This window comes from Carassius auratus, chromosome 38 (assembly GCF_003368295.1).
Source record: "Carassius auratus strain Wakin chromosome 38, ASM336829v1, whole genome shotgun sequence".
NCBI lineage: Eukaryota > Metazoa > Chordata > Actinopteri > Cypriniformes > Cyprinidae > Carassius > Carassius auratus.
Window position 1 is genome coordinate 19857832 of NC_039280.1, and position 22115 is coordinate 19879946.

A 22115-nucleotide genomic window follows, 5' to 3' on the forward strand; every position below is an offset into this window, starting at 1 on the left:
ATGGGCTCTGTATGGGATTGTCCGTGGGTTCCATAATGGCCCTATGTTTATTTCCCAGGTGGATTTCATGTAGGATTGCACTTTGTACTAGACGGGACCCAAGTGGGCAACATGCACAAAACCCAGCTCGGTCCAAGCTGTCAATATTTGTATGTGGGGCCCATGTTGGTTTGAAATGGGCTGAAAAATGGGCTCTGTATGGGATTTTCTGCAGGTTCAATAATGGCCCCATGCCAACTGCCCACATGGGTTTCATATAGAATGGCACTTATAAACAGTTGGGCTCCTTACTGGGCAAAATGTAATAAGACCCATCGTGGTCCCAGCTTTAGTATTTTTTTTTTGTGGGTACTACAAGGTTACTGCATGGGCTGAAATATGGGCTGAAAGTGCGTTTGTTCACGGGTTCCATGTTGGCCCAAGCAACTTACTCATTTAGGTTTTATGCAGGATTTCACAGGGCTGTAGGTGGGGCCCAACTAGGAATCATATGCATGTGGCCCAACTAGGGATCATCTGGGTTCCATCTAAATGAGAAGCAACACCACACATACAAGTTTTTAAGCAGTAGAGAACACAGTGAGACTGAAATATGTTCAAAATCCAGCTTTATTTAACTAACCATCATGTCATGTTTATGTCACAATGGCACAAAACTATTTTAGAACCAGCCATGGGTGTTTGGGAAAGCTGCCAACCCACCATATTTGAGAACACGATTGACAGAAAAAAACACAATAACTACAACAGCTAGATGCAGCTACTTATAACCTTATAACCTTTTCAGTCAAATTTAAACTGCAGCCATCTTTTGGTGCATTCTTGATGCCCTTTGTCCTCCTCTGTCTCTTGCTCCAGTAAACCATTTTGACAGTGCCCTCTCAGCTTCTTGCTGGTTGACCTTTGATGTCAGGGGGTTGTTCTTAAGAGCCTCTGCAAAAACAAATTAATTTTTAATACAAACAAATTAATTTTACAAATAGGGATGGTCTGATCAATTTGCCGCGGATCAGTAGCGGCAGATAATCACATTATGGATGACTCAATTCAGACTATTATTTTCATATGTCGGGCTTTACAGGATTAAGTAGGCATGTGGGGAGGAAACTGGAAGGTATGGAATTCAGTAAATAATTATACTGTAACAGCAGACATTCTGTCTGCAGATTTTAAAATGAAATTAGTAACACTTTACAATAACGTTCTATTTTTTGTTAGTTAATTACCTTTATAACAATGACAAATACTTCTAAAGCATTTATTAATCTTAGTTCATGTTAATGAACAACATTTACTAATACATAACCAAAATAAAACATTTTAGCTGTTAATACAGTATAGTTTAATGAACCTGAGTTAATATGAGTTAACAATTGTTAGTTGTGTTTTCATTAAATAATGGACAATACCCTAACAAAAGCATTGCTCACTGTTAGCTGATAGTAGTTAATGCATTAACCAATGTAAACTTATTGTAAATTGTCACCATCAAATTTAAGATCATTATTAACAACTGAAGTTTTTACTTCGTTAATTTACTTACCATACACAACGTTGAAAATACGCAAATCTTTAAACTTTTTTTTCCCATGACGGCCAAACAAATTGTACTCCAATGCCAGCTCATTTGAAAAGACGTATTTCATCATTCTTCTCGTTGCGTCATCTATACTTGTGCCGCCCACATCTGCCACCATGGCAACCTAAGGATGAGAGCCAAAGATAGAAAACAAAGGTTTACATAAACTGCAAAAACAATAAGCTAAGATTAATAAAAGAGATTCCTGAAAGTATACAGAAAATTAGTTGCAATAGATATTTTTATATCAAATGGTAATTTGCAATCTATGTACAAATACTTTAAATTAAACTTTATTTTAGACTTAAAAAGCTATAGCAATAAAAAAAGAAAAAGAAACCACAACAATTTATCAATTAAAATAAAACTGTGAGCCTGTCCTCCAACAAAAAACGACCATATAGGTTGTTTATGCAAGCAAACCAGACTGCAAATCCAAGACTGCAAATACAAGAGTACAAAACATTATTATGAAAACGATCTTTTGCCGATAGGGGTGCAATTGTAGTATACGCTCTGATGGGTCGTATTTCAGGGATTTGGACAAACAACCTATCCGAGCGTATTGGTTGAAGGACAGGTTGAAAATTGTAGGCCTTATAACATAATGTAAACTTACAACAGCAGACATGACACTACGATCCCCCAGCTTCTGATCAAGAGCCTCAAGGTCAGCCTGGGTTTTCAGAGGTAAGACAACTCCTTCAGGAACCTCTACCATTGATCCGTCTTGCTTTTTCAGCAGGGCATTCAACATCTTTCCATGAACACGTTGTGTCTCCTTCACTTCTTCTAAAACTGTTAGAATTTTAGTGAACATGGCTTCACAAGTTGGGCTGGACACTCCTCGGGCCGTCGGGCTGGTAACTGTAGCTGGGGAGCTGGCAACTCCTCGGGCCGTCGAGCTGGTAACCGTAGCTGGGGAGCTGGCAACTCCTCGGGCTGCGGGCCTGGACACTCCTCTGGCCGTCGGGCTGGTAACTGTAGCTGGGGAGCTGGCAACTCCTCGGGCTGTGGGGCTGGTAATTGTAGCTGTGGGGCTGGTGCCTCGTTGGGCAGTGGGGTTTTGGAAGTAATTGCTCACTTCTCTCACTGCTGGCCAAAGGAGTTGGTTTGGTGGAGTGGGTGGAAGCTCCTCTGAAGAATCTGAATTCTCACTTGATTGCAGTTGGGTGCTCAGTTGACTCTGGAGGATTTTTGCACTTGGCCTAGAGAAGTTAACACAAACATATAAGACACACTTCACCTACTACCTTCATATTATTTCTAGAGTGCATGGAATTTGACCTGAATTGCTCCAAATAACACCTACCTTTTTTTTCTTGAGATATTTTCTGTGTCTGTCAAGTCTGATGAATACTCAGCTTGGTGGAGTTTAACCCTAGCTTCGGCATAAGATGCTATAAAACACAATGATACACAAAAGGAGTGAGGCAGATTTTGAAATTCACATTAGCGTTTAGTACCACTGTTACGTCTCTGATGAAATTGTTTTTACTAGGGGTTAAAAGAGGTAACATTAAGTTGCATTTTAAAGAAATGAGGCAGGGAAAGAGGTGGCAATGGAATACATGACACAACTGCACTACAAGAAATATTTATTGCCCTCAAGGAACAACAAATTAAACAGACAAGACAAAGGAGAGAAGGGAAGTTAAAGTGGCGCTTAAATCATAAAATGAAATATGAGCCCCACTAACTAACTAACTTCCCAAACCCCTAAACTAATAAAGAAAGAAAAGAAAAGTCTTCAACGCAAAAGCGTCATAAACTACACTAACTGCACTAAAGCCAAAACATACAAAAACAAGCGCACACAACTAAACTAGTGTTTCTAATACATCCAAAATCACTACGTGCAGATATGTAGGTCACGTGACTTACTAAACTCTTCCACTCCTTCCTTGTCTTCCAAACCATCAATAAGCTGAGAAAAACATCAGATCAGAAATCAGCAAAACGACAAACGCACACCATAGTCACAGCAGAAAATGTCCTTCCCGCTCTTTCACAGATGTCCTCCTTTTAAACCTCTTGGATGCAAGCATGATTGGCAAAGGAAACGATGTTAATGATGATTGACAGCAAAGATATCCAATAGAATCCAAGGAAGGTGGTACCTGAGAGCATGAGAGTGAAAATGGAGAAAAAAAAAACACAGCACAAAAGATCGCGGACCGTAACACTCCCCCACTTAAGAGTAAACCTTTTGTAAAAAGTTTAAACTCTAGAAAGAGTGTCTGCGAACACATTATCAGCCCCCTTCTTATGTCTTATCTCAATATTATAACTCTGGAGCAACAAAGACCAACGAGTCAATCTTTGATTATGATTGTACATTTTAGAAAGAAACACTAGTGGACTATGATCGGAATACACAACAACTGGAAGTATGCTAGAACCAAGGTAAACTTCAAAATGTTGTAGAGCAAGTATTAAAGCTAGAGTTTCTTTCTCGACCGTAGAATAGTTTAACTGGTTTTTGTTAAACTTTCGCGAAAAATAACTCACTGGATGGGTTATTCCTTGTTCGTCTTCCTGCAGAAGAACAGCTCCAGCTCCAACATTACTAGCATCTACTTCAAGCTGAAAAGAACGTTCATAGTTGGGAGCCTGAAGAACAGGTGAATTGCACAAAAGCGCTTTCACGCTTTCGAAAGCATACTGACACTCAGCATTCCACATAAAATACTTCGAAGGGCTTAACAAAGTAGTAAGAGGACTAACAACGGATGAAAAATTCCTACAAAAACTCCGATAGTATCCAACCATTCCCAAAAATCTTCGAAGTTCTCGTCGAGTATTAGGAACAGGGAATTCTGAAACTGCCCTCACTTTAGCTTCTACTGGTCGAACTTGACCATGCCCCACCTCTTTCCCAAGATAAGTCACCGTCGCTTGACCAAATTCACACTTGGCTAAATTAAAAGTTAATAAGGCTTTTACCAAACGCTCAAATACCATTCGAAGTGACTTAATGTGTTCACTCCACTCTTTGGAATAAACCACCAAATCATCCAAATAGGCACTACAATTTGGCACATCAATTAAAATCTTATTAACAAGCCTTTGAAATGTGGCCGGTGCGTTTCTGAGTCCAAAAAGCCATCGCAGTATACTGCAGAAATGAATCAGGGGTAACGAAAGCTGCGATTTCAGAAGCTTTAAAAGTAAGCGGGACTTGCCAGTAGCCTTTTAACATGTCTAACTTACTTACAAACTGTGCAAAACCAACATTATCAACACAGTCCTCCATTCGAGGAAGTGGATAACTATCAGGCACAGTAACTGCGTTCACTTTCCTAAAATCAGTGCAGAATCTAAAAGAACCATCCGGCTTTGGAACTAAAATGCATGGTGAACTCCACGGACTACAGCTTGGTTTTGCAAGACCATTCTCCAATAAATAGTCAACTTCCTGACGCATTACCGCACGCTTCACATGATTAACTCTGTACGCATGTTGTTTAATCGGACGAGCATCTTTAACATCAATGTCATGGTGCAAAACATTTGTCAATGTTGGCACATCTTTAAACAAACATTTAAACTCTGAAATAAGCTGAATAAGATCATTTTTCTGATGTTCATCCAAATTTTTAAAATATGAGCTGAGATCTTTCAAAATTTCAGAGTTAGTCAACCTCACAGTAACTTGAGGAAGATTGAGAAAAATTACTCCATCATCCTCAGGATTTAAATCAGGTACAGATGTTATTTCAGTCACAGCTGCAACGGAGAAAACAGGAGATTCGACAGCTTTAACCACGTTTGCCTCGGGTGACTTTCGAACATGATAAAGTTTCAACATGTTCACATGACAGATACGAGTCTTCCGTTTTCTGTCAGGAGTACAGATCACATAATTAGTTTCACTAATTTTCTCCTTTACCTCATAAGGACCAAAGAATCGAGCAGAAAGTGAAGATCCGGGGATGGGTAAAATACGAGAACTGAATCTCCAGGCATAAAAGAACGCATAACGGCCTTCCTGTCAAAGTTACGTTTCATTCCTTGTTGTGCCTTAGCAAGAGATTCCTTAGCTAACGAACAAACTTTATCCAAGCGTTCTCTGAATTTTGTCACATAGTCCAGTAAATTTGTTTTCACACTGAGATCATTCTCCAAAATTTTGTCTTTCAAAACCTTCAAAGGACCACGTACCTGGTGTCCAAATACAAGTTCAGCAGGGCTGAATCCAAGAGATTCCTGCACACTTTCTCTTACAGCGAACATCAACAAAGGTATTCCCTCATCCCAATCATTACCTGTCTCTAGACAGTACTTTCGCAACATAGATTTCAGTGTCTGGTGAAATCTTTCCAGCGCACCTTGACTCTCCGGATGATAAGCACTAGACGTGCGATGGGTAATTGCTAGGGTCTTCATTACCTGATTAAATACATTGGACATAAAATTTGTACCCTGGTCACTTTGTACAATTTTAGGCAACCCAAATATCGAGAAAAATCTCACAAGTGCTTTCACAACACTCGGTGCCGTAATTTTTCTTAAAGGAATCGCCTCTGGAAACCTAGTAGATAAACACATCACGGTTAGTAAAAATTGATTACCACTTTTCGTTTTTGGGAAAGGGCCCACACAGTCTACTAGTACATGTTCAAACGGATCTCCTAGCACAGGGATTGGTTTCAATGGAACAGGTGGAACAATCTGGTTTGGTTTTCCAACAACTTGACATGTGTGACAAGAACGACAATAGCAAACTACATCCTTTTTCAGTCCGGGCCAAAAAAAATGCTTTAAGATCCGACTATAAGTTTTCCGAACACCAAGATGTCCTGACAGTGGATGATCATGCGCCAAACATAGCACATGTGGCCGATATAAAACAGGAACCACAATCTGATAAGAAACATCCCAGTCTAAATCTTGCTTTGGTGATGCACACCATTTTCGAAGCAACAAACCATTTTCAACAAAATAAGCATTCTGCTTATTCTTAGTCAGATCAAAAGAGACAACGGAGTTAAAAGCGGTAGTGAGACTTTCATCCTCTTTTTGGGCAGAAATTAACTTCTCTCGTGAAACTTTTAAAATCAACGAATCTGAATCAGTCAGTAGTTCTTGAGATTTTTCCATTTTCTTTTGTTTAGGAAAGTCAGAAATAAGTTCTTTCTCTCCATTAACTACAGCAGGAAAAAAAGTGTCATTCAACTCCACTTCTTTTAAACTTCGCAACTGCGCACGGGTAACCGCGCACATGGGAAAAACATGAGGGTATGTTTCACCCACCTCATTTATCACACTGACTTCTGGTTTATCCAAAACCTCCAACAAGGGCATAACTTTCCCTCCAGCCAAGTCATTTCCCAATATGAAATCCACTCCTTTCACAGGAAGCGAAGTACAAACTGCCACTCGAACAAACCCAGTACACAGATCACTTTGCAAATGCACATTATGCAAAGGCACTTTTACACATCCCATCTCAATACCTTGTACAATTACACTGGAGCTACATGAAGTTACATCAGAAAATTGCAACTTATTCTCCACGACAAAAGATTGCATCGAACCAGTATCCCTAAGCATCGTAATTTCCTTTTGCTCATCAGCATTTCCAGAAAGAGAAATCAGGCCTCTAAGAAGAAACGGTCGATAGGTCTCTTCAACTTTGTCACCAGAGAAAACAACAGCAGGATTAAGAGTTTTCACAAACCCTACTGACTTCGATTGAAATTGTTGTTTTCGCTTCAGCAATGAACAATCTACAACAATGTGCCCTCTTTTATGACAATAAAAACACTCGCGATCCTCTCTAGTTCGCGGTGAATTAACTTTCGAGTGCACAAACTGGACACTGGGAACATCAACAATCGGTTTCAAATTTTCAGAACGTGTAGGTACAAAAACATTTTTGTGAGTTAAGATAAACTCATCAGCTAGCACAGCAGCAGATGACATCGAAGTTACCTTTTGTTCATTCAGGTAAACTACCACTTTCTCAGGCAAACAATTTTTAAACTCTTCTAGTAAAACTAGCTCACGCAACAAATCAAAATCATTTACTTTGTTTGCCGCACACCATTTATCAAAGAGTGTACCTTTATCTCGAGCAAATTCCACAAACGTCTGGCTAGAAGTTTTCTTACAAGTTCTGAATTTTTGCCTATACGCTTCAGGTACTAACTCATATGCACGAAGTATGGCAGACTTTACAGAATCATACTTAAGACTATCTTCAACAGATAACGTAGAATAAACTTCCAAAGCCTTGCCTACCAATTTACTTTGAAGCAACAATGACCAAACTTCACTAGGCCAATGGAGTGAATTAGCAATCCGCTCAAAGGCATTAAAATAGGAGTCTATTTCTGATTCTCTGAACTGAGGAACAAGAGCAATGTGCTTACTCACGTCAAATTTGCAGTGGGATGACTCAGCCACCGGAGAAACAGCAGATAAAGGAGATGAAACTGGCCGTGCAACAGGCTCTCTAGCAACCTTAGCGTCAAGTTCAAGCTGGCGCAGCCTCACCTGCGTATCAGCCTCGACTTCATATTTCCGTATCTGCAAACGTAAATCAATCTCAGCTTGATGTTTCTGAGTACGCTCCTGTGCCTCATAATGGAGACGAGCCAAGCGGACTTTCATTCGCGCATCATCTCCGGAACCCAAAGAAACCGGAGATAACGGATCAAAGGGTGGCAAACCAGCTTTCGTTTCCGCTTCAGCCTCCACCTCCGCTTCAACGTTAATTCCGCCACTACATACGTCTGCTTCCCCCAAGCTAAAGGAAGCCACTGCCACGTCGCTAGGGCTTAAAACTCCGGCCTTTTCAGCCGTCACAACTCCTGATGTCAGAAGGACATTTAGCTCGACTAATTTATCTATTATTCGACTCTTTATATCAGCCTTACGATTCTGTCTATTGACTGTCAAACTAAAGTGATCAGCTATCGCAAACAAATCCTGTTTTCGACATAAGTTAAGCTGTTCCAACGAAGGACTATTAACAAACTCTTCTAAACTGAACATGTTTCAAGTGCATTACGAATCACTGCCTTTTACCACATTTCACAACTACTCAAATCAACACTTCCCTTTGCCAACACTTCCCTTTGCCACCACCCCAACATCTCTCAACATGCAAAATTATATAAAGGGCATACTTGACCACTTCTCTTTCCTAAACAGGGAAAAAAAAGTGATAAAATATAAAATCCCGGACGAGCCCCCATTTAATGTTACGTCTCTGATGAAATTGTTTTTACTAGGGGTTAAAAGAGGTAACATTAAGTTGCATTTTAAAGAAATGAGGCAGGGAAAGAGGTGGCAATGGAATACATGACACAACTGCACTACAAGAAATATTTATTGCCCTCAAGGAACAACAAATTAAACAGACAAGACAAAGGAGAGAAGGGAAGTTAAAGTGGCGCTTAAATCATAAAATGAAATATGAGCCCCACTAACTAACTAACTTCCCAAACCCCTAAACTAATAAAGAAAGAAAAGAAAAGTCTTCAACGCAAAAGCGTCATAAACTACACTAACTGCACTAAAGCCAAAACATACAAAAACAAGCGCACACAACTAAACTAGTGTTTCTAATACATCCAAAATCACTACGTGCAGATATGTAGGTCACGTGACTTACTAAACTCTTCCACTCCTTCCTTGTCTTCCAAACCATCAATAAGCTGAGAAAAACATCAGATCAGAAATCAGCAAAACGACAAACGCACACCATAGTCACAGCAGAAAATGTCCTTCCCGCTCTTTCACAGATGTCCTCCTTTTAAACCTCTTGGATGCAAGCATGATTGGCAAAGGAAACGATGTTAATGATGATTGACAGCAAAGATATCCAATAGAATCCAAGGAAGGTGGTACCTGAGAGCATGAGAGTGAAAATGGAGAAAAAAAAAACACAGCACAAAAGATCGCGGACCGTAACAACCACGAATGCAACATTTGTTCCAGAATATATGCAAATAACTATAAATCAGATTTCACATCTTATTTGCAAAGTGCTATTGTGGTTGCAGGTTTTCTTTGCTATCTATCAAGAGCACATCTGATTTAATTAATAAACTGTATCAAGCCGGTGTGATCCTCTAGGAGTGAAAACCTATAGTTATATCAGCCCTTTATGTATTACTTTGGGAAACAAAGGGTGTACTCACACTAGGCACGGTTGCCATGAACCGGGCCCGAGTACGATTGTCCCCCCTCCCCACTCCCCCTCTGGCCTGCACTCACATATAGGGTTTCAGCATTCGTGCCGGAGCACGCTTACGTCATTATGATGCGACGGTTTCGGGATAAACAGGAAGAGCGGCGCTCTCTGAACACAATGGAGTGCATCGCTCTGTTTTCTTTGTGGATAATTTTGTGTTGTTTGGTCCACAGCGCTCTCACAGCCTGTTGTTAAACAGATGTGTTGCCTTAGTGGCGCGAACATTTTCACGTAATTGTGCTGTTCGTATGAGGATGTTTGCAAGGTACCAGCTGAAGTGCAGCAAGGACTTTGAAGTTTTTAGTTTTTATGCGTTTTGCACCTCTGCCGTAGACCAAAGCGACCCTTTCCCTGCCATGTTGGTTTTGGAGCGTCGCAAAACCGTGATGCAAAGCGTCCTTTTCCGTGCTCCGGCACGGTTAGCGCTCACACTGCATGCGAACCGCGCCCGAGTCCAACTGAACCATGCCCTGGCCCACCTCTTCCAAGCGGGCCAGGGCCGGCTAATCGAGCCGCGCCCGGGCACGGTTCGGAGCACTCACACTAGTCAAACGAACCGCGCTTTTCTGGTCAAACGCACTCGGGCATGGTTCAAACTGGCTAGTGTGAGTACACCCAAAGATGTAAAGAAATTAACACAAACATAAAGAGTTCAAGGGTCAAATAACTAATTAATAGAAGCAAAGTATAGCAGTATTTATTCTACTATATTTAATAAAGGAGGAAAATCAGTTACCTGCGTTTCCCATTACACGAACGTTACACGCTATCCAGTTGCTGGCTGGTGGTGTGTGCTCTTTTACAGCCTTCGTTACATTGGATAGTGAGACTGGTGGCCACCAGCATACTTTTCTCTCTGTGCCCTTGAACCACTCGAATGGAATTATGTCCATTTTCTTGCAGCCATCGGAGTCAACCTCATCCACAAACTCCACAACACTGAACGAGGACACCCTGCAGAGTTCAATAAATCATGTACTGTGTAGCTGAGGCAAAGCCACAAACATATGATTAAGAGGCAATAAAAGCAGCGGTTTAGTGAAGTCTGTCACTGGAGCACTGGAAAGCTGACCAGATAGTTTTGATAGCAGACAGACTCCAAGTGATGTAGAATCAAGGGGGTAGTTGAAAAAACATGTCCCTGTCTGAAAAAGTTCATACACCACATGTGTTCCTCCAGTCACAGTGGAATGCACAATGTTCCGCACAATCCCAACTCTTCCCTCAAGTTCAAAACAATTGGTACCAATGGAGCTTGAAATCATTGTGTCTTTGTGTTTGAACATTTTGTATTGAACATACTGATGCAGTGGAAATTCTGTCAGCATTGGTCCAAATTCATGAGGCTGTGTCAGTTTAACATTTTCAGGCATTTCTTCGGACATGTGAGCAAATAATTGCCTTTCATAAACACGCCTGACAATTTGTTGCACAGGATTCTGTGGTCTTCTCACCATTTTTTTCAACTGTCCCAAATAATTTTCAAATGGAAAACATGAAACTGAATCCAGAGGGCCATACTTTTTAGCATCATCTGCTAAATGTAGAAGACTGTGTGTATTGTTTACCAGATATTTTGTCCCATATATCTTCTCAAAGTTGGTAACAAAACATCTTAATAATTTTTGGGCATACCCATAGAATTCTCTACACATAGGAGACAAAAGTATTCTCATAGCAGATGACAACAAAAGAAAGTTTTTGTACTGTTGATGTGGTAATCTTTGAAAAAGCACAACAGGCCCTGTATATAATAAAAACTGCCTGAATTCTGTAGCCTTCCATTGGCTGTACTCAGTCAAAGAACGTGGCTTTCTGGAGAAGCTTCGAGGTAAGCTTGGTCTACACAGTTTCAAGTGATCAGAGATAGCAGATAGAGTAGAAGATGAAACCCGACACTGCAATGGTCCCTTGAACCACAGAGCAATTAATTTACGGACAATGCCCAAGCAAACTAAATGCATATAGTCCAAAGGAAAACTGGAAACCATGCCAATGCCTAGGCCCTGGAGAGGTGATTTAGAGTGGTGGTGCTCTTCATCAAACATTTGATCAAACTGAGTGTCTGTTCTTAGGCTTGAATCCATGTCAGGAAACACAACTTTACCATCAAGATAAATGCCATACTGCGTGCAACGCTCACAAGAACTGTAGCCACCATGTCCTTTGACACATTTTAAAAAGGCTCTTGCTGGAGTGTCACAGATAAACGCATCTGGCAGTGGTACATTGTAGTGTTTACCATTAAAGGTTACACCAACTCTTGTGACAACTTTTAAATCTTCTATAAAATCATGCATGAAGTCGTTTACAGATTCAGGTTTACAGGGACCTGCATAGACACCAATTATAAACACATTTGCCTTTGGTAATTCAACTATTTGACCTAATATAGGCCACAACTGCATATTAGAGCTCCTAGAAAGAGGTAATCCATCAACATTCACACGAACAGTCAATGTATCTGTTGTCAGTTCACTCTCGCTTGTAATTTTCAATTCTGAAATTATTGCACTTGTAAGGCCAAAATGATAGTAGCTACCCTGACCCATCTTTTTCACATCACATTCTTTCACTGTACTGAGGAGAGTTCTGGGGTCCTTTGGTAAATCTAAACCTAGCTCCAAAAGAATACCTAATAGTTCTGAAAGTGCAGAATGAGATACATTTCGGTTAGCTGCCCATTCAGCCAGTTTCTTTTTTGCATCACTATGGGGTTCCTCTTCCGGATTATCAGAGCAAGAATCTTCATCAGGATCACTTGCCATGTACAAGTCATCAACGTCAGTATCAACATCAAAATCCAGATTTACAGTTTCATCAGCATTGTCCTCAATATTTTGCACTGCCTGGTCCACAGCCTGATCTGCCTGCTCCAAAGCCTCCATTGCAATATTCATTAAATGCTGCTGCACTCTGACTTTGATTCTTCTCCTCCTCGTCCGTGAATTGCCATTAAGGTAATCCATTTCACTACAACACACAGAGACCAGGGGCAGAAAGCGATATGTACTGTATGCTGCGTCTTCCAGAGGTCGCATTTGAAGGCTGATTATGTCATCAAGGATGTCTTATTTAAGAAAAGCAAACTTAATAAAAATGTAGTTATTTTTAGTGAGGTGTCAAATATTGTAACTTCTTAATTTGCAATCTAAGGGTTACTTTTCTTAAATGAGATCATCTCAATGACGTATGCATCCTTAAAATAAGACCCCCGAGGATGCAACTATTGGAGCAGTTAAGTCGAGTCATCATTTACCTATTATATTTAGTTTTGAGATCAAAAATATGCATAATGGAAGAGAGTTTAGAATTTCAGCATTTAATTCTTGATATTTATATGCGTAGGAGTTGGGGCTGTGTGATTAATCGGAATTGATTTCCAATTTTCCAACGATTATGAAAACAAGTTAATCGATGCAAAACGATTAATGTGCAGCTGCTGCATCCTGTCCCATGCACCTTCCTTTCATTCACAGCGGTGCACTTTCATTCCTCCCTAAAAGCCCAAACCAAATCAGCCAAATAAGTGAGTGTTGTTGTCACAATCCCTGTACTGTCTTGTGTTTGGTAGGACTTTTATGTAGAAATAAATTCTTAGTTCCCCATCGTTTCTGTGTTCACTTCCTGTGTTTGGTTCCGGTTTCTCCTTATGCCTTGTTTGTCACCATAGTTACCCTTATTAGTTCCCATGACATCAATCACCAACACCTGTCCCATGTCAGCCCCTTGTTAACCAGTCTATTTAAACCTCTGGGCTTCAGTTGTTCGTTGGTCGTTGTTGCTGTTTGGGTATCAACGTTGTTCCCCTGCCTCTGCTTTGTAGCTGTTACCCCTGTTTTTGGATTATCTTGCATTTATGTTCGTCTATTAAACTTGTGTTGCTTAGGGATCCTTATGGAGGCGGGGAACAATGACAGGAATACACAAACAGCAACAACAACTGAAGCCCAGAGGTTTTAAAAGACTGGTTAACAAGGGGCTGACGAGGGACAGGTGTTGGTGATTGATGTCATGGGAACTAATAAGGGTAACTATGTGACAAACAAGGCATAAGGCAAAACACGAAATAAACACAAAAAACAATGGGGAAATAAGAATATACTTCAACATAAAAGTCCACCAAACACAAAACAGTACAGGGACCGTGACAGTTGTAGAATGCAGTCTGTTGTTGCTAAACTGCGGGACGTGCTTGATACTAAACAGTGTTATTAAAAGCGTATTATGCCAAGAAAGAGATACTGTTCTCTAGGTAGCCTCCAGTGATGCGCGGGTCAATGTATAAACAACCCGCACCTGACCGATGTTTTCAAATAACCCGCCCGCAACTCGGACTGCAAAAAAAGAAAAAGAAAATATTGTACCCGACCTGCTTCCTAACCTGCATTTTTTTAAAGTAGTAAATGTGTCGCCCCTTTATATTCATTTAATTACTTAAATAGACTATAGCCTACAGCATAATAAGCGTTATGACAGCACACATAAAGCTTGCCACAAAGAACCAGTTAAAGTAATGATTGTGAATGTGTTTAAATTAGCAAGGACTCATTTAATTGTTTAGTAATAAACTGGTGTTTACGGAAGTTCTAAGTGGCCATGCATTATAATATTTTTTCTTCTTGTTTTCTCGTTATAACGACTTAATTTTCTCGTTATCTTGATATAACGAAGTTCGTTTTCTCGTTATAACGACTTCATTTTCTCGTTTTCTCAACATAACGAAGTTCGTTTTCTCGTTATAACGAATTAATTTTCTCTAAGAAGTTACAAAACTGCGCCAGCAGGTGGCACTATAGACCTGAATATAACTGATGGGGAGTTGTACACTATCCACTTTACTGTAAGCGGACCTTCCTCGTGATCGCTATAATTTGTGCAGTCTTCATTACTGACATTTAATTAATTCATAAATGTTAAATGCTTGAATCAATATGAATATTTTGTGTATTAAGTTCCTGCTAGATACATGAGTTTCACCAACGCGTTCTGTGTCATAAAATAACTGCTTATCAAAACCAAGGTTGACATCACTGTATTCTGTTTATCTACAGTAGGACGGGATTTAACGATGTAGGCTGATGTGCTTCTTTTCCTTATTACTAATCTTTATTGTTAACCATATTGATGAGAAATGTGATAACAAAAAGCTCTCTGCTTTGCCATCTATAGGTCTTAACCAAGAGTAGCCATAGCGGTCCATTCGCTATTAAAAGTGCATCTTCTCTTTTTCGTGGCCACACTGGCCATGGCTGCTTAACCTTACTGAACAGCGCGCATGCTGTCCAATTTGAGATTCTTGATAAGGCGTTCATGCACCACTCAACAGTTTGATTGATGTACGACTCAGCCTCTCGACTAACGATTTTATTGCTCTCCTCTGAACTATTGGACCTAGTTAACAGTGCGCCTGGACGTATCCGTGTATTTTCAGGGTCGAATGAAAAAGTGGGACAGATGCTCAATTTGAATGAGGCGGGACAAAGGGTAAAATTTCTGCACAGTACAACAAAGCGGGACAGGTGGTCACTCTATTCGCGCCATTTATTCAGCCAATAAAGTGTAGGCCTATGTTTTTCTCAACTGTGTTTAGTACTATATAAATTACAAGGGTATTTCAAATGCCCCGACCGACCGCGACCTGAATATCATTAAAAATATTTTTGGATGACTCATAACCGCGGGCAACTGCGGGTGACCGCAGGCACCCGCTCATTTTGGATCAAGCCGCGCATCAATGGTAGCCTCCTGTGCGTGTGTTCCGAAATGACCGTATACAGCAGAGTTATTTTACATTTGATTACTTTATTAATTTTCTGTTGTAGGCTATTGCATGTAGGTAACACCACTGTTGGTGCATCTTCCTGAAAAACCTAAAACACTATTTATTTAGGGCGTTCACACTTGGCGTCTTTTTTGACAAGTAAAAGTTGACGGGGTGCTTTTTTAGTAAAAAAAAAAAAAGAGAAAAAAAAAGCTTGCAGCAATTGATTCCAAATAGCTGCCAAGGGTGTCTTTTGAGTGAGTGAGTGACGTGACATACAGCCAAGTATGGTGACCCATACTCGGAATTCGGAATACTTTTGTCGCTATAACAACAGCTGCTACAGTAGTCTATGCCTGCCAAGTTCCGGTAAAAGGTAGGTAACATTTTGTTATCAGCTGGTTATGGAATTTATAACTTTTGCTGAGCGAACGTTAATGTTAGCTATCGTTAGCAGATAGTTTTGTTAACGACAAGTAGTAGATGATACACTTATCTTTAAATTAAGGATCTGTCCAATCTTTTCCCAAACAGGGTTTTTATGGTGTATATTATAGTACAGTTTTGTGCTCATGTAATATAACTCCTTGTGCTACGACATTAGTACAATAAGTCCATATACCAGCACCTTCACCATTTTTTCTTGTTGTTATGAAAAGGACAGGTCTCGTTAAGATGCTTTGAGCTGCAGAAAAAGACATTGGCGGTGGCGTTTGAAAACAAGGTTTAGTTAATAGAATATTATAATGTAAAAAAAAAAGACAGTGTGAACAACACACACTAAATTTGAATTTTTGTTTTGTTTTATTTTTGTTGGTTTTGTTTCTTTGTTCTTATTGTATTGGTGACTGTTTACTTTTTTCTTTTTTTTTTAATTGTGAAATTTCACTAACATTTCAAATTACTCATATCATGAAATAAGACTATAATCACCCACCTATAATCGTGCTAAATAACCATGATTTCAATATTGACCAAAATAATCGTGATTATGATTTTTGCCATAATCAAGAATCTTAGTTAAACTACATTAAAACACAGCACTTTTTGTATTATAGTATGTTGTATAAAGTCAATTTAGCTAAACTATTGGGACATCTGTCTACAATGTTTTTAATAGCTAGGTGAGTTTTTGATAGCTATGTGAGTACTGTTACATGTATTGCTTAATAAATGCCCCTGGATGGTATTAGCCCTGTGTTGCAGTTGTGAAGAATTTACTGTTAAAAAGCATAAGCCAACATCAATTGTGGGGGGAAAATTGAGCAATTCTAAAGTTGAGAGAATATGAAAATTCAATGAGGCATTGTAAAAACATTGTCCATAACCGATATAACAATTTTTATAAATACAAAGTATATCCTTAGTGAAACTATATTTGAATATAGAAAAATAATAAATTCAAATTACTTACATGGTATATAGAAGAACACCTGCCAGCTATTCAGTATCTGAAAAAGAAATTAAATAAATCAAAAGTATGATGATGCTCCTAGTAGAAAAGGCTGTTATTCTAATGTTTGATTAGAGGTTATGGTAGCCACCTTCAATGTAGAAAAATAAGGGTCAACCATTCATGCCGGTCAAAAAGAAAAAAGAATGATAAATAGAATAAGAATCTAACTGATTATTGCAACACATGACAACTTGACAGCTCAACAATAAAACATGAGAACATTGTAAACAATGTGAAGTGTACTTGATATTATCATTTTATTTCTTTATCACTTTTTAAACAATTCTGAATGGGGTGAATATTGAATCTTTAATTATTTTAATTAAATCAGGACTAAATATAATTAAGTGTCCCACTTTTAACTATAAATTAACACTTTTTAAAAACTTTTTAATGCAATATATTGTATATGACAGGATTAGCTTGATCATAAATTATTAAACATTATTTATAATATTAATAACATTCTAATAATAAAACATTTAAAATCGTTATACCAACCGATATAAAAATATATTTATAATATCAATTACCGGTAATAATCTGTCTAATAATGTCTAAAAATAACAGGTTAGGGCTCTGATAACGTATGAAATATTATATTAATACGTAATAATATTTATCCACCGTGACTGGGATTTTTGACAAACTGTGGAGTTCGGCTTACAGACCCACTGATAACTTTATATTTGGATTGGTTCCTCTTCTGTTTAACGAGCGGACATGAGCTCAAAGTGTTTAAAAAATGCGCGGGTGTACGGCGCACCGAGCACATGAAATGTGTAAATGGGCTTCTCTAATACTTATTCTTTGATTATTTATTTTTATTTGATACAGTTAAATTAAAGATGCATGGAATTTAATCTCAAAAAGACTAGAAGAATGATAAAAAAATATATATAATATATATATTCTGCTGATAAACAAACGTTTGTGTGTTTAAACTTCGAACTATTTGACCTTACTGGTTCTATGCCCCATTAAATGACTTCATTATTTTTATTTTACATTTCACGAGTTCCAATCTCGCATTGTTAAATCAATTATAGCAAATTGACCACTTCCCCCTCTTACAGCTAAATGAACTTCTCTATGAAATGTGTTATATTCTATTGAATTATACAGTTTATTAAAACACATTTACAACATCATCATAATAATCAAAGATGTACTACTCACCGCAGTAACCGGCAGCTCAATCCTAGACCGCCAACAGATTGCAAAATGGCGCAATTGGCTAGTGATTGGTCGATCATGAGCGATTCGTTATGACACGTGACAAAAGAAAGACTCGGAGGTCAAAGTAATCATTTATGTTTCTCATAAAGTATCTTTGGCTGCATTGTATGATTTCCTAATTTAGAATATGATTAAGATTGCGCAGGTGGGTGTGTTTGGGGAATTTGGGTGTTAAAAATATAACAACGCGACTCAAATGAACAAAATGACTTGAATAAAGATTCGTTCAGTTTGATGAACGAGATCGAACAAGAGAGTCAGTAAAATGATCCGGACTCCTGCAGTTTATATAAATATATATAAAGAAAATAAAAAATAAATATATATATATATATATATATATATATATATATATATATATATAATATATATATATATATATATATATATATATATATATAATAGCTATACATTTATAACACTTTTTATTATATAACTTTTGCATAAATTGCAAAAAACATATTTAACGGTGCAGTGAGGGTTTCAAGCTTTAGGCACACACACAAAATTGTAAGAAAATCACACAAAACAAAAAAAGTTTCTGCTGCTCTTATCCGTACTACAGAGATTGAAATTATATCCATTATTATTATTATTGTTAATAATATGATTATATTTAACATAAATTTCGATTTTTGAAGTGGTGTTTTAATCAAAATATCATACAATGCTAAAATGATAACAAAATAATCACTAGAAATAATAATGATTAAAAAGTTATGTATATCTTGAATTGATTAAACATACAAAATAATAATAATAATTAAAAAATATATATTTTTACACTTTTCAACTGTTTTGTTATAGGCCTATTAAACGTTACATTGTGTCAACGTTAAAACAACAACTGACATTATTTCAACCATATTTCAACTTAGTGGGTCAGTTATGTGCCAACTACGACTGTAAAGGAAAGTCTGTACTGTTGGCCTCAAAAGAAAACTCAACACAAAACACAATATGCTAAATGCTAAATGAATGACACTGCACTTTTTTCTGTACTCCTAATGCTGCAAATATGATTTCTGAATTTACAATGGATTTTCCCTTCAAACCATGAATTTCCATTCTATTTCATCATCTTAACTGATGTGCCCCTTTCAATAATCAAAACCCTAATCCCAATTTCAAAATCTCTAGAATTACATTGTCACTCACTGACTGACCAGTAAACTCTGGAGTATCTCCATTGAATATAAGGGCATATGGCTGTTGTTAGGGGTTTGACTTCTACCCATCTCTAAGCCATTATAATTCCATTATTTTGATAGATAATTACACATTCTTCATATTATACAGTGACCATTTTCTGGATATTTTGAACCAGTTGTATAGATTTTAAAATAACTATATGGAGATAAGCATTTTGCAGTAACTCACAAACTCAGACAACTAAAAGTTGACACTTTGAATATGTAATGTCAATGATTAGGGTTGGAACTAATGTCTGCTGAACACCCACACCCACAGAACTGGATTTGAAGAGCCATGGCCTGTACCCACATACACTATATTGCCAAAAGTATTTGGACAAATCATTGAATTTGGCTGTTTCAATCACTTCCATGGCCACAGTTGTATAAAATCAAGCACCTAGGCATGCAGACTGCTTCTACAAACATTTGTGAAAGAATAGGTTGCTCTCAGGAGCTCAGTGAATTCAAGCATGGTACCAGATTTCCACCTGTTAAGTCAATTTGTGAAATTTCCTCACTACTTAATATTCCACTGTCAACTGTTAGTGGTATTAAAAGTCAATTCAAGTCAAGTCACCTTTATTTATATAGCGCTTTAAACAAAATACATTGCGTCAAAAAAAAAGAACAACATTCATTAGGAAAACAGTGTGTCAATAATGCAAAATTACAGTTAAAGGCAGTTCATTGTTGAATTCAGTGATGTCATCTCTGTTCAGTTTAAATAGTGTCTGTGAATTTTTTTTGCAATCAAGTCAACGATATCGCTGTAGATGAAGTGGCCCCAAACTAAGCAAGCCAGAGGCAACGGCGGCCAAGGAACCGAAACTCCAACGGTGACAGAATGGAGAAAAAAAACTTGGGAGAAACCAGGCTCAGTTGGGGGCCAGTTCTCCTCTGACCAGACGAAACCAGTAGTTCAGTTCCCAGGCTGCAGCAAAGTCAGATTGTGCAGAAGAATCATCTGTTTCCTGTGGTCTTGTCCTGGTGCTCCTCTGAGACAAGGTCTTTACAGGGGATCTGTATCTGGGGCTCTAGTTGTCCTGGTCTCCGCTGTCTTTCAGGGCAGTAGAGGTCCTTTCTAGGTGCTGATCCACCATCTGGTCTGGATACGTACTGGATCCGGGTGACTGCAGTGATCCTCTGATCTGGATACAGACTGGATCTGGTGGCTACGGTGACCTCGGAATAAGAGAGAAACAGACAAATATTAGCGTAGATGCCATTCTTCTAAAGATGTAAGTACATTGGGTGTTATGGGAAGTGTTTCCGGTTCCGGTTTACCTAATTAATGCAGCCTAAAAATCCTTTAACGGATTTGGATATTAAAAGCATATTAGTATGTTATGTGTATGCCAGGTTAAAGAGATGGGTCTTTAATCTAGATTTAAACTGCAAGAGTGTGTCTGCCTCCCGAACAATGTTTAGGTAGGTTATTCCAGAGTTTAGGCGCCAAATAGGAAAAGGATCTGCCACCTGCAGTTGATTTTGATATTCTAGGTATTATCAAATTGCCTGAGTTTTCAGAATGTAGCGGACGTAGAGTATAATGTAAAAGGAGCTCATTCAAATACTGAGGTGCTAAACCATTCAGGGCTTTATAAGTAATAAGCAATATTTTAAAATCTATACAATGTTTGATAGGGAGCCAGTGCAGTGTTGACAGGACCGGGCTAATATGGTCATACTTCCTGGTTCTAGTAAGAACTCTAGCTGCTGCATTTTGGACTAGCTGTAGTTTGTTTACTAAGATTGCAGAACAACCACCCAATAAAGCATTACCAATAATCTAACCTTGAGGTCATAAATGCATGGATTATAATTTCCTCGTTTGACATTGAGAGCATAGGCCATAATTTAAATATATATTTTTGAAGTGAAAAATGCAGTTTTAACAAAGATTATAAATTATAAATGTACTGTATATAATTGTTTTAATGATTGTACAGATATATTTACAGGGTGTATAGTTTATGATGTAATTTACAGATGCACCAATTTATATTAATTACATAATTCATTATATTCACAATAATACTTGTATGTAATTACCCATTCAAAACCCATATAGAGATTACCAATGTGGGTACTACCTTGGGCTCATGTAGGAAACCTATATGGGACTGATTGTGTTTGCCCATGTCTGACCCATACGGTTTATCAAAGTGGGCCCTATATGTTTGTCCCATTCATTACCAATATAGAGATGACTTATGTGGGTCCTACCTTGGGCCCATGTAGGCAGCCTATATTGGACTGTTTTCGTTTGGCCATGTCTGACCCATATGGTTTGGCCAAGAGGGCCCCATATGTATTTACCCATTCAGAACCCATCTAGAGATAACCTATGTGGGTACTACCTTGGGCTCATGTAGGAAGCGTATATGGGACTAATTGTGTATGCCCATGTCTGACCAATAAGGTTTATCAAAGTGGGCCCGTATGTTTTCCCATTCATAACCCATATAACCCATAAGAGCATAGGCCATAATTTAAATATATTTTTGAGGTGGAAAAATGCAGTTTTAATAAAATTATAAATGATAAATGTACTGTATATAATTGTTTTAATGATTGTACAGATATATTTACAAGTGTATAGTTTATGATGTAATTTTACAGATGCACAATTTATATTTATTACACTAATTATTATATTCACAATAATACTTGTA

At 38.2% G+C, this 22115-nt stretch overlaps 1 protein-coding gene across 1 annotated transcript; it reads right to left on the bottom strand.

Moving 5' to 3' along the window:
- Window positions 1–685: 685 nt before the first annotated feature.
- LOC113057546 (uncharacterized) lies at window positions 686–21677 on the bottom strand. Its single transcript, XM_026224968.1, has 7 exons — window positions 21667–21677; window positions 18185–18242; window positions 16964–17000; window positions 2892–2979; window positions 2199–2787; window positions 1544–1703; window positions 686–933 (listed from the first exon to the last, which is right to left on the bottom strand). Exons 1-7 carry the CDS (start codon window positions 21675–21677, stop codon window positions 794–796), a joined length of 1083 nt encoding a protein of 360 aa, XP_026080753.1. The 3' UTR covers window positions 686–793.
- Between the last annotated feature and the right edge of the window lie 438 nt (window positions 21678–22115).

Excerpts from the sequence above, each read along its gene's own strand:
- LOC113057546 (XM_026224968.1), bottom strand. Across the intron at positions 17,001-18,184 it reads TTGAGCTGCCGGTTACTGCG|ATACTGAATAGCTGGCAGGT; the intron begins GTGAGTAGTACA and ends TTTCTTTTTCAG. Across the intron at positions 2,980-16,963 it reads GGTGTTCTTCTATATACCAT|CATCTTATGCCGAAGCTAGG; the intron begins GTAAGTAATTTG and ends TGTGTTTTATAG.